Consider the following 13,723-nt stretch of genomic DNA (forward strand, 5'->3'; position numbering starts at 1 on the left):
TATGTTGTATGTAGCTGAGAAACAAATAATGCATTTTATATTCAGTTTATAATGTAATACAAAGGATGAAAAATTATAGTTTTTCTTTTCTTTTTTGAGCACGTGATGTTCTTCAAAGCAACATCAAGCTGTTGTATATCAGCAGGAGCTGTCACCTGTATATAAAATTCTAAGAAAGGGTAATTGAATCATTGGTTACCTTTTAATTGCTTTATTATTAGGTTTTGTGCCTTGCTCTTGCAGCTCATTTGCAACTGGCAGAGGAGTAATTAGAAATAAAAAAGGGCAGCAGGAGAGAGGTTTGGATGTCATTCTAGAAGCTAATGGATAAACTATTTAAATCATATTTTTGTGCTCAATGAATACACACAGTTTCCTTTGTTGGTTGATTACACTCTTGAGTGTTTATATCACTTTTAAAATATTGTTAGCCATAATAAAAAAAAACCTCTGTGTCTGTAACAGAATGCATTTTAAAAGGAATAAATATCAAATAATAAATGTGAAGAACTAAAACTTAGGTATCATATTGCTCTATGTGCTATATGCTTTGCTACAGTTCTCTAAATATGACGAAAATCGGTTCAAAGCAGATACTGTATAATATCTACTACTGTGAAGCTGTATATGTGTTCTATTATCGTGCCTACCTATTGCACAATTCCCTGAGACCATTTGGCACTGATCCATAAATGAGAATGAGTTCTGTGACTAAGCATGTAAAAGATAGTATATTACATTTATGCTTCATGTAGAAGTACTGTATGCCCATCATCCTTAAGTGCACTCATCCAAATCCAAGAAGACAGAAACACAAAGTCACGGTTGGCACAGTGAACAATTGGAGTGGTATGGAACAAATCCACCCTGCTTCATTTTAAAAGAATCACAGCCAGACTAATTTGTGGGGTAGGCCACTCTATACTACTCGATTTTTACAGTCATTCAGCTTAGTGCTTTGGTTAAGGTCTTTTCAACTTTACATTGTTTTCTGATTATTAAAGTCTATTACTAAGTCTTCTTGCTGAAACAGTATTATATTAAACATTATTCTGATGCATACCTGTTAAATTTAATCAAAAATAATTAAAAGCCTTGTTTACATATTAAAAAACATTTTAATTATGACCTCTTCTCTGAACAATTGTGCAGCAATTTACTGCATTCAGTTTATTTTAACTTATGTTGGAAAAAAAAAAAACATAACCCAAACTACATGTTTTTATTACCTGACTAGAAAACTAGAAATACTTATCCTAAAGGGCTGAAGACAAAAAACAACTGTGGACAAAATACATAGAATATTCGTGACTATGCACACATTTACTCATACTGGTCTGTTTTACAATTGCCAAATAATCTTTTTTTTTATTATTAATTTTATTGCAATCCATACAAAGCAATCAAGTGTTTACAAAAAGAAAAATTGAGTTAAGAACAGATCGATACCAACCCCCAAAAGAGAGCCAAACGTCGTAAAATTTAAAGCTTGTAAACATACCTAAATTAATAAATTCTCTGTGCTTTATGAGCTTATTTTAAAATATTACTGATCAGATCCTGCCATGTTTTGAAAAAAGTCTGCACGGATCCTCTAACTGAGTACTTGATTTTTTCCAATTTCAAATAATATAACACATCGGTTTCCCACTGACTTAAAAAAGGAGAGTTTGGGTTTTTCCAGTTTATTAGAATAAGTCTGCGTGCCAAGAGTGTAGTGAATGCAATCACAATTTGTTTGTCTTTCTCCACTTTAAGCCCCTCTGGAAGAAGCCCAAACACAGTCGTTAATGGGTTAGGAGGGATTGTGAGTCCAAGGCTGTCTGACAAAATTTTTGCCCAGAATAATGTTAATTTGGTGCAGGCCCAGAACATTTGACCCAGTGAGGCTGGGACTTGGTTGAAACATTCGCAGGTTGGATCATGCCCTGAAAACGTTTTGGAGAATTTTAGTCAAGACAGATGTGCTCGATATATAATTTTAAGTTGTATAATTGTATGTTTTGCGCATATGAAGCTCGAGTGAATTCTCTACATTGCTACTTTCCACTCCTTTTCTGATATATTAATTGAGAGATCTTTTTCCCAGTGTCCTCTTGGATCTTTGAAAAGGGAGGGATTTTCAATTGCCAAATAATCTATCCTGCATGCATTTGAGATGCAAAACTAAAGCTGAGAGCCAGGAGAAAATGGAAAAACACACAAGGAAAACGTAAAAACTTTAAAACCAGGTTACTAAAGCTGAGGTGGCACAACCAAGAGATGCACCACAATTTTTTTGTTCTTGTGATTTTTAGTGAAACAAAATATATTATTTTTACAATAAAAAATAATCCTACAGACATTTTGCATTATAGGTATTCCTAAAACTGTGAATGTGGTGCATATAAAGGTGAACATGGTCTAACACTTTCAGGATGGGCATGCCTAATACATATATAAACTAGGTAAAAACCTATTTAGAATGTTTTTTCTTCTTTATAACGAAAAAATGACATAAGCTGATGTGGACCTGCCTCTGGAGAGGCTATGCAACAAAGAATTTTTGTCACCTGGAGGGAAAAACCATCTTAAAATTACTGGAGCTACATGAGGTCAGGTTGAATATTTATTGTACCTCTGCCTGTATTATTTATGGTATTACATACTTCTGTTATATTGAATAAATGAACATTTTCCTGCACTACTAATCTGCTTGTCAGGTGAAGATGCTTTACAATGATACAGAGGCTAAGGTTTAGGGTTAGTGTGTAAATAAAAGCACTACAGTGGTTAGTACGGTTGCCTTACAATTCTAAGAGATTGTCTGTAAAACTCTGTCTGGTAAATTATTGTTTGCAGTCTGTAGTTCCTCTGTGTATGTGTGAATTTGCTCCACTCCATCAAATTGGTGTTTCTTTCCACATGTGTGCTAATTAGTGATTCAGATTTAGCCTGGTATGAGTAAATGAGAATATTTGCATGAATTTAAACTACGATGGACTGTTGCTACAAGATGAGTTGAATGCCTCACTAACAATGCTGCAGGGAAACAATTTAACTTCCCAAGACTATGCACTGTAAATTTTTTAACAAGGTTTAAAAATATGAATTTATGGATGAACATTTCACATTTATAAGAGAGACCTACTTAAAAATACAAAAACATTCCCTTCATGAATGGCAGTGAATATGCCAATATATTAATTGTGTTACTATAAAAAATGTAAGACCTCTGAGAAATATATAACCTGAGTCATGTTACATTGGTGTCGGTAGATACAAATTTGCATCTCCTTATGATGCTGGTTCTTCACAGTACAAGTGCGTTATGGATGGCTTCTAACAGTGCAAACTTAAAAGTAATAGCTTCAAAAGCATTACTAGTGACTGACTCAATGGTTTGTAATGAAAGCCTGAGTAGGTAAAACCCCTACTGTGTTGTTGCAATATATTATTACTAGATGTTTGTGTGCCAGTGGGGACAACAACAAATATGTTTCATTGTACTGTAAGGTATAATGACAGTAAATTGAATTAAATCATTGTTGTTTGATGTTTGTTTTCAAAATGCATGACATGGCAATAAACCAATACTTAATACAACTGCTAGGATAAGACAATATTGGAACAAATTTTTATTTACAGGGCATAATATAATCTAATATGACATACCTTGTTGGGATTTATATCTTTTGGCATCATTGAAGTTTTTTATCACTAAATATGCACAACCAGGCTCTTCCAGTGAGCTCCATGTGAGGACTTGCTCCAGGACCTTCTCACTGTAATGTAATGGCCGCTCTATTGTCAGAAAATTAAAATTAGACAGAAATGAAAACAGAAAATAAAATCTGAGTACAGCATTTACAGCAAAAAAGAAAGAATTCAAACTCAGAGTTATTACATTTAATTAAGCATTACATTGCAAAATAGTAGATAATTGAGATCTATGAGAAAATAAAACATTGCACTTCTGGTCTGGTAATAGATGTTCTTATTTTTCCTTTATTTTCCATCTTCCATTGCTAAGCTTTCAACTTCAAATCTTCCAATTATTAACAGTAATGTGATGATGACAAAAATACAATGCATTGTTACACACGCGCGAGTAGGGGGCCGCGGACAGACCTTAATACATTCGGGAGGACATACGCCAGCAGGGAGTGGCGGGGTACTAACCTTTCTCCTTTTGTTTCTTACAGAAGAAAAGACGCACCGCCGCCATGAGCCTCCCTCCTACAGCTTCCCACAGTACGCTACTTCCGCCCTTCCGCCGTCCACTACTCATGACGTCATCAATCCCATCTTCCACCACGGCTCCTTCCCAGCATTCCTCCACTTCCGGCCCCTCCTCCATAAATGTCCGCTGATGCCATCTTTGGTTGTCATGCACTAGGGAATTCATTTTTTTTCATGTACATTGACCTGTTTATTTCTGTACTGTGGATCGTATTTCAGTATACGGGGCCGGAAACCCCAAACCTTTATGTTGTCTTCTGATTGCTCTTTTACAGCATGCATTTAATAACTTTTGATCTGAAAAAAGTTCATTTTCATGTTCAAAATAAAAAAAAATCATGACAGTTCCAGTGCTCACGGAGAACACTGCCCCATTGCCTAAATTTTGACATGGCCTTATTTGGGGGGGTTCAACATTGCTGGTGGGCAACATCTTACAGTTCAATCAAGAACAATTCATTTTATGATTCTGCATATTTTGTGAATTAAGGTAAAGCCTAAATCTTATGAAATCGAGGACCCCACAGTTTCTGTCTCACACTGTTCACTTCAGGTGAGAGGGAACACCATCTAAGCTCACTTCTTCCAACTTTGTAAGCTGAAAAAAACAGGATACTTCTGGAACCTCGCTGGTGGCTATTCTCCCAGGCCAAATTATTTGAGCACAGAAGAACCATTTCTGAAATACTTGTAGGTACATGCTCTCTATATGACCACTGTTCCCATGCATTGCACAAGAATACGTTTCCCTGTGAAAAAAGGCTGCAGAAATACATATGTGCTAATGATTAGAAACTGCAATAGCATTGTGTGACCAATAGTATAAATGCAGTTATACACAAACATTGCTATTAACACTAGAATCCCTGAAGCCTACGAAAAAACTCGTAATCCCAGGCCACCTTAAATTCCTTTGCACCTCTCCATCAGCGTCTTTTGTTTTGCAAATGTGTCGATCAGCACATGAATCTATACTAATAAAAGGCAAAGCCTTCACTGACTGACTGACTCTGAATACTGAATCTGGAATAGCCTGCCAATAGGAACTCGCCAGGCTAATGCAGTGGAACACTGTAAAGGACAGCCGGGTTCCATGCCCGGCAGGGACGCCCCTGCTGCTTATATTCCGTGGGAGACACCATGGGCACTCCAGTACCTCCCCCGGGATGCTTGGTGGCAGCCTCCCTGGCCGACGGTGATTCCCCAACCGCTCGCAGGGCTCCATGGGAGATGGGGTCCTCCACAGCTTGGTTGGGGCCCGGGGTGGCCGCTAGGGGGGGCTGTCTGCTTCCCACAGCCCGGCTGGACGAGTCTTCAGCCCCACCCTGGAACGCTTCCGGGTGGGCGATAAAAAGGGCCCAGCCACCACCACTCGACGAGCCAGAGTTGGGAGGAAGAAGACGAAGCTTGTCTGGGAGGAGTGGTGGAGCAAGGTGAAGAATTGTGTTTTGTGCTTTGGGACTGTGTTTGGGCTGTGTGGCAAGGGGAAGATGTGTCCCACAGCTGAAGAAAATAAAAGTCTTTGTACTTTTTATACATGCCTCCGTGTCTTTCTGTGTCGGGTCAGGCGCCTATATAGCGCCTTTGTTATAGCACTTTAAAACACTGCTGAAAACACATTATTTTAACATGGCCATTTTATAACTTCACTTTAACTTAATCCTGATATCTTGTATGTTCAGTTCATCATAATAACTATTCATGGTGGCTCTAAAATCCGTACTGACCCCTACTCTCTCTTCTGTTTCTTTTTCTGGTTTCTCTGTGGTGGTGGCGCACCTACTCAAAGCATCATGATGTTCCAACAATTATGGATGGATCAAAAGCTAGAAGTCTACGTGACCATCATCATCAAGTCCTTCCGTGAGAACCCTAAATCCAAAGAGGACTGTTTCATTTATGTTAGGTAGAATGCCCAGAGGGGACTGGGCAGTCTAATGGTCTGGAATCCCTACAAATTTTATTTTTTTTCTCCAGCTGTCTGGAGTTTTTTTTTTGTTTTTTCTGTCCACCCTGGCCATTGGACCTTACTCTTATTCTATGTTAATTAATGTTGACTTATTTTATTTTCTGTGTCTTTTATTTTTCTATTCTTCATTATGTAAAGCACTTTGAGCTACTTTTTGTATGAAAATGTGCTATATAAATAAATGCTGTTGTTGTTGTTGACTGACTGACTCACTCACTCACTAACTCATCACTAATTCTCCAACTTCCCGTGTAGGTGGAAGGCTGAAATTTGGCAGGCTCATTCCTTATAGCTTTACTTACAAAAGTTAGGCAGGTTTCATTCCGAAATTCTACGCGTAACGGTCATAACTGGAACCTACTTTCGACCATATATACGGCCATAGCCTGTAGCTCGGGTCGTCGCGTGAGGCAGAGATGCGTCCCGCATTATCATGCCTCCCACGTAATTGAGTGCCTGCCCATATAAGGTAAATATTCGCGGGTGAAGGACTGTGCTTATGCAAACGAAGATGAGATGGTCTAGTGTTTGGCACAAACTCAGCGAAAGTGCGAGAGAAACTTTTAAGTGCTGGGTCTTAGCTAACTTTAAATAAAGCAGTGGACATTGCAAGATCACACAAGAGAGCGGCTCACGTGAACTGACTATGAACGCAGTACGTAGAGAACAAGGAAGAGCTCCAAAGAGCGCTGAACAAAAAATGCATTACACAATTGAGAAGGCAGCAAAAGAATATGAAGCGAGTGACACGTACAAGCATATTCATAAGTGCAGCTACTGTGGGAACAAAGCACGGTGTAAACTGTAAGTTTAAATTAAGTTCATAGACACGCTGCTGCTGGCGTTTGTCATGCCTACGACGAATATGATATTTGCGAGATAAAAGTTTAATGAGAAGACACGAGGTATAAACAAGACTTTGGATCATTTTGTAACAGAGTTAAAATTGCTGTAATGGACAGCAAAAGTGCGACAGAAACTTTTAAGTGCCGGGTCTGAGCTAACATTAAATAATTGCTGGTGAAGGACTGTGCTTATGCAAACGAATAGAAAGCAAATGTTACGTTATTTTTAAAATGTTTCCTTTTCTTTTTCATAACTTCTTTAACACACTTCTTCTCCGCTGTGAAGTGCGGGTATTTTGCTAGTAAAAAATAAAATGCTAACTTATACTAGTAGCCAAAATTTATACTGGGTGTCACAGACTCAAATCAAATGAATGTTTTTATTATATTATAGTAATAATAATAGCAGCTCACTACCCAAAACACAGAGCACCCGGATTCGAACCCAGAACTTGGTTATAAGTTCTTACCTCTGCACCATCCAAGAATACACGTCAACCTTCTGTCGATTGACATTTGAGCTTGGGTTTTTAACTCATTGACAGCAACATGTAAACTGAATTTTTTTTTTGGTTATATTCTTGAATAAAAGTGCACATGTGTATTTGATATTTGGACTAAAGTCTTCACCCATTATATGCTTCACACCATTATTAGTATAACGTGGAAAAGTTTCTACTTTAGGTATGTATTCTGCATTTATTGCCTTGCATTTCCTTTCATCCTACACTTACCCGGATCTTTGTAGACATGGAACACACATGAAATGTATGTATTCCAAATACAGTGGAACCTTGGGTCACAACCATAATTCGTTCCTAATCTCTGGTCGTAACCCGTTTTGGTCGTATCCCGAAGTCATTTCCCCCATAGGACTGTATGTAAATACAATTAATCCGTTCCAGACCGTACGAACTGTATATAAATATATTTTCTTTAAAGATTTTTAAGCACAAAAATAGTTAATTATATCACAAAATGCACAGTGTAATAGTGAACTAAATGTAAAAACATTGAATAACACTGAAACAAACACCCAGGCTCCCTGCTCAGCAGCTCGCTCGCTCTCTTGCTCTCTCTCTCTCGTGCACTTGCTCGCTCGCTCTCTCTCTCTCTCGTGCACTCGCTCGCTCGCTCTCTCTCTCTCGTGCACTCGCTCGCTCGCTCTCTCTCTCTCGCTCACGTGCACTCGCTCGCTCTCGCTCGTGTTTGCTCGCTCGCTCTCGCTCGTGTTTGCTCGCTCTCTCTCTCTCTCCTGCACCGGCTTTCTCCTCCTGCTTCCTGCCTTCTCCTGCAACCTACCGGTCTTTCCTGTTCTCTTCTTTTTCCCTTTAGCCGACTCGTGCTTCTATTTATGAAGAGGAGTGGTAGTCGTGGCAATCAGCAGCTCCTGGGAACAATTACGGATACGGACTGCTTCTCACCTGTGTACTTAGGTGAGAAATGCCCCCAATCACGAACTCCTCAGGAACTGCTTCGGCCACACACCACCCCGCCCCCTTGCTGTGAGTGCGGGGATCATTTATTAAAACTGGCCTTTTTCACGTGAGCTGTGGACCCGCTATACCACAGTAGGAAGCTAGGTTGAGAGGAGGTTACAGTTTTGAGGGAGTTTCCCTCTGCGTGATGCACCGAGAACAAAGTACAGTATAGGGAGAGACTGAACACATGTGTAAATCATCGGCACGTATGAACCGGAAGGGAAACTGGCTTGTTTGTCAACTGAGTGTGTGGTCGTGAACAGATGCAAAAGTCTGACAAACTTTTTGGTCTTAACCTGATTTGTACGTGTTCAGAGATGTTCATGAACCGAGGTTCCACTGTAATGATATACTGTATTATTTGCCCTATACAACTCCAGGTACCTCATAAGCAGATAAGGAACCTTGGCTTGAGTTGGGAGAACTTTTTGCCCGAGTTGAGATCCATCAAGTGGAGGCATGGGACATCAGGCTGCTTGCGCTGATCGACACATTTACAAAACAAAAGACGCTGATGGAGAGGTGCGAAGGAATTTAAGGAGGGCCAGGATTACGAGTTTTTTCTAGGCTTCAGGTATTTTATTTTTATAGAGGATGATAGACCTTGCTGAGAAAAAAAAACAATCTTGCATGGTTAAAAAAAAATCATGATTGCATATATTATTTAACTACACAAAATCATCATTATTATACTCTTGTTTGTGGAAAATTACTTGTAGTTGTTTATATGTTTAATAACGGTGTTACTGGACTTCACCCTGGAAATTTTGTAAGACAATGGGTATCAGTTATAGTGCCATTGGTTACTTAGGTACATCAGCAATACTATGTAACTAAATGCTTTTCTGTACACAATATGTGTAGGCTTTTTTACCAAGTGCGGTCGACCTAGGACTTCAAACACTGAGGCTCTGAGTTCAAATCCTGCTACTGATAATGATGACCATGAGCAAGTCAGTTCACCTGCCTGTGCTCCAACTGGAGAATCAAAATAAATTTAACGAATTGTATCTCACATTTTGTAAACTGCCTTGGAAAAAGGCATCACTCAAGTAATAAGCAATAATAATGATATTATTAGGTCACTGGAGCTGCTATATATAATTATCCATGAGTAAAACATTTCTTCCTTAGATTAATTCCTGTTTTTTTTTTTTCTGCTTTTCCTAACAACTTGGCTTTTGTTGATGGTCACTGTGTTTTGCACTGCACTACACTTTGCACATACGTCTTGAATTATTAAGGTAAATACCAAGCACCTGGCATCAGGTAGATATTCACTTCTTTCTAATAGGGTAAGTAGCTGATGAGGGATGCCTCCATTAGTGATCAGAGAGTAACACACTGTTGGTAAGTAGCAATAACCTAGGTGTTTAGGGGTTACCCATGTGGCTTGCTTAGGCCAAGAGCTAGTGAGTGCCTATGTGAAATACTGATGAATGATAGGCCATAATCAGTGCTTAGGTGTTAAACTTAGGATGTGTAAAAGTATTCCAATCCATAGTAACCTTGGTGAGCCTGTGGTATAGTGGGTCCATGGCTCAGAAAAACTGTCTATTTTAATAAACAAATAATAACTGCGTGAACAGTTGTCTGTGAGTACATCTTGTCTTGGGTTGGTGCAATGAGGTCGGCCAGCCATACGTTGCCTAGCCAGAACGTGCAGGTGGTCTGATTGTCTCATTATTAGCCTGGGGCCTCAATCAGGCGATCACACCTGCAGCTACTCCCCGGCATATAAAAGGGGAGTGCAGGAACAGATAAAAAAAAGGAAAAGACAGGAACAATAAGAGAGAATGTAGGTTAAAGAAAGATAAAAGAGAGGCAGGAGCATGAGAGAAAGTGATTAGGTGTAATGAGAGGAAGCAGACAGATGGAAGTGGAGCTCCAGGAAAGAGCAAATGACCTGTGCTCAGGAGAGGGCTGAGAAGTCACACCTGTTGAACATTCAAGTAGTAGGAACGACCAGTATGCTCAGGAGTATGCTCTTGCTGGGAGTAGCCAACAGATTGGCAATGGTGAGAAGACAGAGCATGTTCTCACTGGGTGAAGCCTGGAAAGGCAGCAGTGGGTGTGGAGCAGGACACGGCGGTTCCCCGTAGATGCTGTAGGATGGGCAGCTGGGACACTGGCCAGTAGAAGAAGGTTGTCTGCTGGCGAAATTCTCCTCAGACCACAAGGTCCGGAGAGGACAAGCCAAAGAGGAGTCAGATTTTTAAAGGAGCACCGAGGCTTGCTGGATAAAGACAATTTCCTACGTTTCCTATGTTTTAGATTTGTTTTTAATAGATTTTCTATTTATTCAATTTTAATCTCCACTTGCACTTTGTTTTTATGGATTATTTATTATAGAAGGAACATCTGCACTTTTTGAACACTGTTTTGTATGTTTGTCTTTTAATAAAAGCACCTGAGCACTTTTCACTATCTCCTTGCTTGATGTGTTTGTCCTCGTCTACTCAGCTCATCCCAGTCATGACTATTGGTGGTGGCTGGTTGTAGAGGCTCACAATGGGACCCGGTAGCAGGGGACCGTATTGCACAATCACAGATCCCCACTTATTTTATGATAACACTGATCTTTGAGTTAGGATTTTGGTTTTGATTTTCCTCTTTTGGTTGGGTTTTTAGATTTTCTGTTTGCGGGCTGTTGGCTTCTGGGTTGAGGTTTTGGCTTAGCAATTGTGGTTTTATTGTTTTTTTTCTTATTCTGACATTTTAGAGTTGTTTTAGTTTTGTAATATTTATTTAGAATATGTGGTTTTTGTTGATTCTTTAGTTTCCTCTATTTTTGATTTGTTTCTTATTTTTATTAATTTGTTTCTTGGTCTAGTTTACGATTTATTTTATTTAATTATACATTATTTTGCATTTCTTGCCTTTTGCTTCACTTATTATTATTATTATTTTTCTACTATTGTGCTTATAATAATACATGTTCACTAGTATTATAATTTATTGTTTTGTGTATTAGGGATTAGGTTTTAGTAATTTCTTTCAGGGACTGGGGTGTAGGTTTAATATTTTTGAGTTTCCCTGTAGGTGGTCCTCTAAGTAAACCATTAAAAACTGCAAAGCTGCTCTTCGGTCCCTCATACACTCTCTCTCTTGTAATCCTACTATTACTTTGTTGAATGTGCGTACGTTAAATTCACTTGTTACTTCTGCTGGATTGAAAAGTTGTGATATATGAATTATGTGGTCCTTTCACATGGGTCACATCTTAGAATAATGAACTAAGGCTTACATATGTAGTAAATACTACTACCAAAATAACAACTTGCTTTGCACTGATACTGAAAGTGGCAAAATTTGCGAATCAACATTGCTACCTCAGGGAGTGACAACAGGGCTGCTTTGTTTAGTCAAGGAATGAATTATTTAGAGGAAAACCCTTACAGAAAATGTATACTCCTAACCAGACACAGAATTCAGTGTTTTGAGTTCAAGACCAACCTTCCATCCCTTTCAAAGAGTAAACTCAGAATAATGCAGGTGGATGTGCCTGTGGTGTACTGATAATGAACTAGTTTTTGGGCACACTCAAGGACTGTGTATCTGATCATATAAGTGAGCAACAATGGCACTCTAGATGGAACAGCCCTATCTCATTTTCTCTTCACTCTATACACCTCAGATTATAAATATAACACCAGGTCATGTGACTTGCACAAATTCTGAAATGATTTTGCACTTATGTGGTGTATTGATAAGGAGCATGAGACAGAGCATCGGGGTCAGGTGGAGAACTTTGTTCTTTGGTGAGAAAAGAACTGTCTGGATGTTAACATCATCCAAACCAAAGAAATGCTTATTGATATTTGCTGCACCAAAGAGCCATTATATCCAGTAACAATTCAGGAAGTGGATCTACAGGAGATGCCCACCTACAAGTACTTGGGGGTTCACATCAGTTACAGGTTGGATTGGTCTTGGAACACAGACGAACTACAGTATATACAGTAAGAAAAGGCAAAACAGGCTTTTTATTCTTGGCTTTCCTTTAATATGGGAAGTGACATCCTAAATACCTACACCTCTGTGATGGCCAGTGTATATTTCTGTGCTGTGGTGTTCTGGTAACACCACTTCAAAAGAGGCCTACTGAATTAATAAGCTAATAATTAAAAGGGCAAATTTAGTTGTTGGGCACACAATAGACCCCTCATTAGTAGTAGCAAAGGAGTCAATTAAAACAAAACTGAGCACCTCTTAGAAGTAATGCTTCAGATTAGCTAATTCTCCACTTCATGCCATCAACTAAATATGCGTATCAATAGTGATCACCATACTATTAACACAAGAATTACCAGAGCCTATGAAAAAAATCCGTTCGCACCTCTCCGCCAGCGTCTTTTGTCCCGTAAATATGTCGATAATAGCAAGTAGCCTGCTATCCCACCCCCCGCCGCAGTTCAATTCGCAAAGAAGTTTGTCAGTGCTCAGTGTTTATCTTCGAGTGAAGTACTGGAGCTTTATAGGGTAAAAAAGTACATCGTCATTTGGAATACATACATTTCATGTGTGTTCAGTGTCATCAACAATCTATGTAAAACGTAGTTAACATAGAAACATTTTTCACGTTTTAGTAATAATTGACAAAATGTAGACATGAAATGTATAACGTGTGAAGCCTGAAATACAAGTATGAAATAAACACTTACACAAAAGGTACAAGTATAACAAACCAAGTGCACTTTTATTCAAGAATTTAATCAAAGAAAAAAGAAAGCAGGTTACAGTAGGCGGTTGATATGACAGCTTGCGTGGTGCAATGCTCAGAACTGCTGCCTTCCAATCAAGAGGTTGTGGTTTCGATATCAGCTGCTTCCCAAATTTACCATTTTGAGTAGTGAGCTGCTCTTATTGTTTATATCATACAATAAAAACATATACTCAGCAAAAAAAGAAACGTCCTCTGACTTTCAACTGTTTTTACTTTCAGTAAATTTAATGTGTAAATATTTGTATGAACACTAAAAGAGTCAACACCATAAGACATAAATTAAAAATGAACACACATGAAATGTATGTATTCCAAATGACGGTTCACCGACAAAAGCGCGATAGACATATGCGCCACGACAAAACCGCAACCGACAAACCCGCTAACTGGTTTTCGACAAATGCGCGCCGACAAAATCGCGAGAGAGGCCAAGAGAGTGGGATGCCCTTGCTGCAATTCTTCCTACATATGCAGGGCGTGA

General features: G+C 38.9%; 1 protein-coding gene across 1 annotated transcript in view; it reads right to left on the bottom strand.

Annotated features, from left to right (window-relative positions):
- zmp:0000000660 (arf-GAP with Rho-GAP domain, ANK repeat and PH domain-containing protein 2) overlaps positions 1-13,723 on the bottom strand; it is a 446,729-nt gene that overhangs the window by 72,652 nt on the left and 360,354 nt on the right. The window contains exon 27 of the mRNA XM_039751270.1: positions 3,655-3,783. Within this exon, the coding sequence (XP_039607204.1) occupies positions 3,655-3,783 (129 nt within the window). The remainder of the gene's footprint in view (positions 1-3,654; positions 3,784-13,723) is intronic.

The sequence above is a fragment of the Polypterus senegalus genome, chromosome 4, assembly GCF_016835505.1.
Source record: "Polypterus senegalus isolate Bchr_013 chromosome 4, ASM1683550v1, whole genome shotgun sequence".
In the NCBI taxonomy this organism is placed as follows: Eukaryota; Metazoa; Chordata; class Cladistia; order Polypteriformes; family Polypteridae; genus Polypterus; species Polypterus senegalus.